General features: G+C 50.5%; 1 protein-coding gene across 1 annotated transcript; it reads left to right on the forward strand.

The window, feature by feature from the left end:
• The first annotated feature begins 634 nt into the window (after positions 1 to 634).
• LOC109770612 (GDSL esterase/lipase At2g27360-like) lies at positions 635 to 2069 on the forward strand. Its single transcript, XM_020329329.2, has 3 exons — positions 635 to 1013; positions 1107 to 1322; positions 1432 to 2069. The coding sequence occupies exons 1-3, from the start codon at positions 755 to 757 to the stop codon at positions 2067 to 2069; spliced, it is 1113 nt and encodes a 370-aa protein (XP_020184918.1). The 5' UTR covers positions 635 to 754.
• The last annotated feature ends 278 nt before the right edge of the window (positions 2070 to 2347 follow it).

A 2347-nucleotide genomic window follows, 5' to 3' on the forward strand; every position in this document is an offset into this window, starting at 1 on the left:
TCTATTGAGAGGACTGTCGTATAGTGGAATTAGAGGACCGCAATTGGGGTAAACCATAAAACCAAACAATAATTAGGATGAACCCTAAGATGATTGAGTTTTAAATATATTTTTAGGTGTCCAGGCACATATCAATTTATTCTGCATCCATTCCAGCACATGGGCCCTTTGCTAGTAAATAGTAATGATAAGAGAATGTATAATGGAATGATGCAATTTTTATTTGGAAGATAGAACAGTGTTTTGCCGGTTTGATAAATAACTTTTCACAAAAATGTTTTGTAATTAAATCTTAATCACCACTTGTCTTGGAGATACATAAACACTTTTTTTAAGGAAAATATATACACTTTCTTAGCCAGCACTAAATAATTTGAAGAGCTAACAAGAGAAGATTTTATTTTAGGCAATAGATTAGCTTCCTCTTTTTTTTGTTTGTCCAAAGAAACTAGAGCGCGAAACATTGGCCTTGCCGGCCGATATATATACATGGACGATGGACCAACAATGCCATAAAAACCATATCTTCTCCTTAATAAGGAACAATGCATGTATATATATAGAAGTAAATCAACCTTTTATACTATGATTCACCTTATGTACATACGTCCGCCTTACATAATCCTGAATTGATGCACATATTGATATGCATTATTCCATATATGTCACCCACACGCATACCCCATGAAGTTCTATAAAAGGACACCGATATCAATTGTTTTTTCGATGTAGTACACGTCCTTGATTTTCAGATATGGGTAGTCGCACGTGCTCCTCCGCCGTCGTGCTCGCCATCTCCGTCGTCGCGGTGCTTCTCAACGCGGACGTGGCGCTGTGCGGCTGCAGATACAAGCGCTTCTTCGCGTTCGGTGACTCCCTCATCGACACCGGCAACTTCGTGTACACCATCGGCAACGGCCCGTCGCCACTCAAGGAGCTCCCCTTCGGCATGACCTTCTTCAAGCACCCTAGCGGCCGCATCTCCGACGGCCGTGTCGTCGTCGACTTCTATGGTGAGCCGCCGTCGCTCGCCATCATCGGTTATTATTCTCAATGTGATTTTCTCCTAAAGCGATCGGTTCATGTGTGATGTGTGCATGTTTCAGCGGAGGCGTTGGGCCTGCCGCTGCTGCCGCCGAGCATCCCGGAGGAGGCGACCGGGCAGTTCCCCACCGGCGCCAACTTCGCCGTGTTTGGCTCCACCGCGCTGCCGCCGGAGTACTTCAAGACCAAGTACAACTTCACAGTGAACCCGCCTTCCACCCTCGACCGGCAGCTCGCCTCCTTCAAGAAGGTCCTCGCGCGCATCGCTCCCGGGGCTGGTAAGTAACGTGCATGCGATGCATGCATGCGTCGTCTATTTCACGTACGTACGTGTGGTTCAATAGATCTGGAGTATATATATTATTTCTCGTATATTGTGCCTTGCAGTCGCCACGAGGGCTCTCCTGAACGATTCCCTGGTGCTGGTGGGCGAGATCGGCGGGAACGACTACAACTTCTGGTTCGGCAACCCCAGTAAACCCCGTGCGACGCCGGAGGAGTACCTGCCCGACGTGGTCGCCCGCATCGGCGCTGCCGTACAGGAGGTGATCGACCTCGGCGCCAGGACGATCGTCGTCCCGGACAACTTCCCCATCGGGTGCGTGCCGGCGTACCTGAGCGCCCACCAGAGCAACGTCACGGCCGACTACGACGAGCTGCACTGCCTCAAGTGGTACAACGAGTTCTCCCAGAAGCACAACCAGGCGCTGCGGCAGGAGCTCGTCAGGCTCCGGTCGAAGAACCCCGGCGTCAAGGTGGTCTACGCCGACTACTACGGCGCCGCCATGCAGTTCGTCCAGAAGCCGCAGGCGTATGGCATCGCCGACCCGCTCGTGGCGTGCTGCGGCGGCAACGGGCCGTACCACACCGGCGGGGCGTGCAACAGCAGCACGAAGCTCTGGGGCAGCCCCGACGGGTTCGCCAGCTGGGACGGCCTGCACATGACGGAGAAGGCGTACAAGATTGTCTCCGACGGCGTGCTGGATGGGCCGTTCGCCGACACCCCGCTGCGCCATCTTTGCTAGATGGATTCTTGGTGATCCTAGATAATTCTTATTGGGATCGATTCGTATAGCTGCAGTATACACGATAATAAAAGAGTTGTTATTATTCAAATTAATGAAAGACAAATACATGCACACAAAAGATCAATGGACAATAGAGCAAATTTTAAAAAGGATTTGTGCATGACGCGTGAAATCCATTTCTTTGGGCCGGTGAAATCGTTTTTTTTAGCAACGTGAAATCTGTTTCTTGACCGCACATTCCCTTCTCCCGAGCCCTGGCATAATGACGCCCTCAC

The sequence above is a fragment of the Aegilops tauschii genome, chromosome 6 (assembly GCF_002575655.3).
Source record: "Aegilops tauschii subsp. strangulata cultivar AL8/78 chromosome 6, Aet v6.0, whole genome shotgun sequence".
Taxonomy (NCBI): Eukaryota; Viridiplantae; Streptophyta; class Magnoliopsida; order Poales; family Poaceae; genus Aegilops; species Aegilops tauschii.

Coding starts and splice junctions, on each gene's coding strand:
- LOC109770612 (XM_020329329.2), top strand. CDS start 755: ATGGGTAGTCGCACGTGCTCCTCCGCCGTCGTGCTCGCCATCTCCGTC. Junction 1,014..1,106: donor TGTCGTCGTCGACTTCTATG/GTGAGCCGCCGT, acceptor TGCATGTTTCAG/CGGAGGCGTTGGGCCTGCCG. Junction 1,323..1,431: donor GCGCATCGCTCCCGGGGCTG/GTAAGTAACGTG, acceptor TGTGCCTTGCAG/TCGCCACGAGGGCTCTCCTG.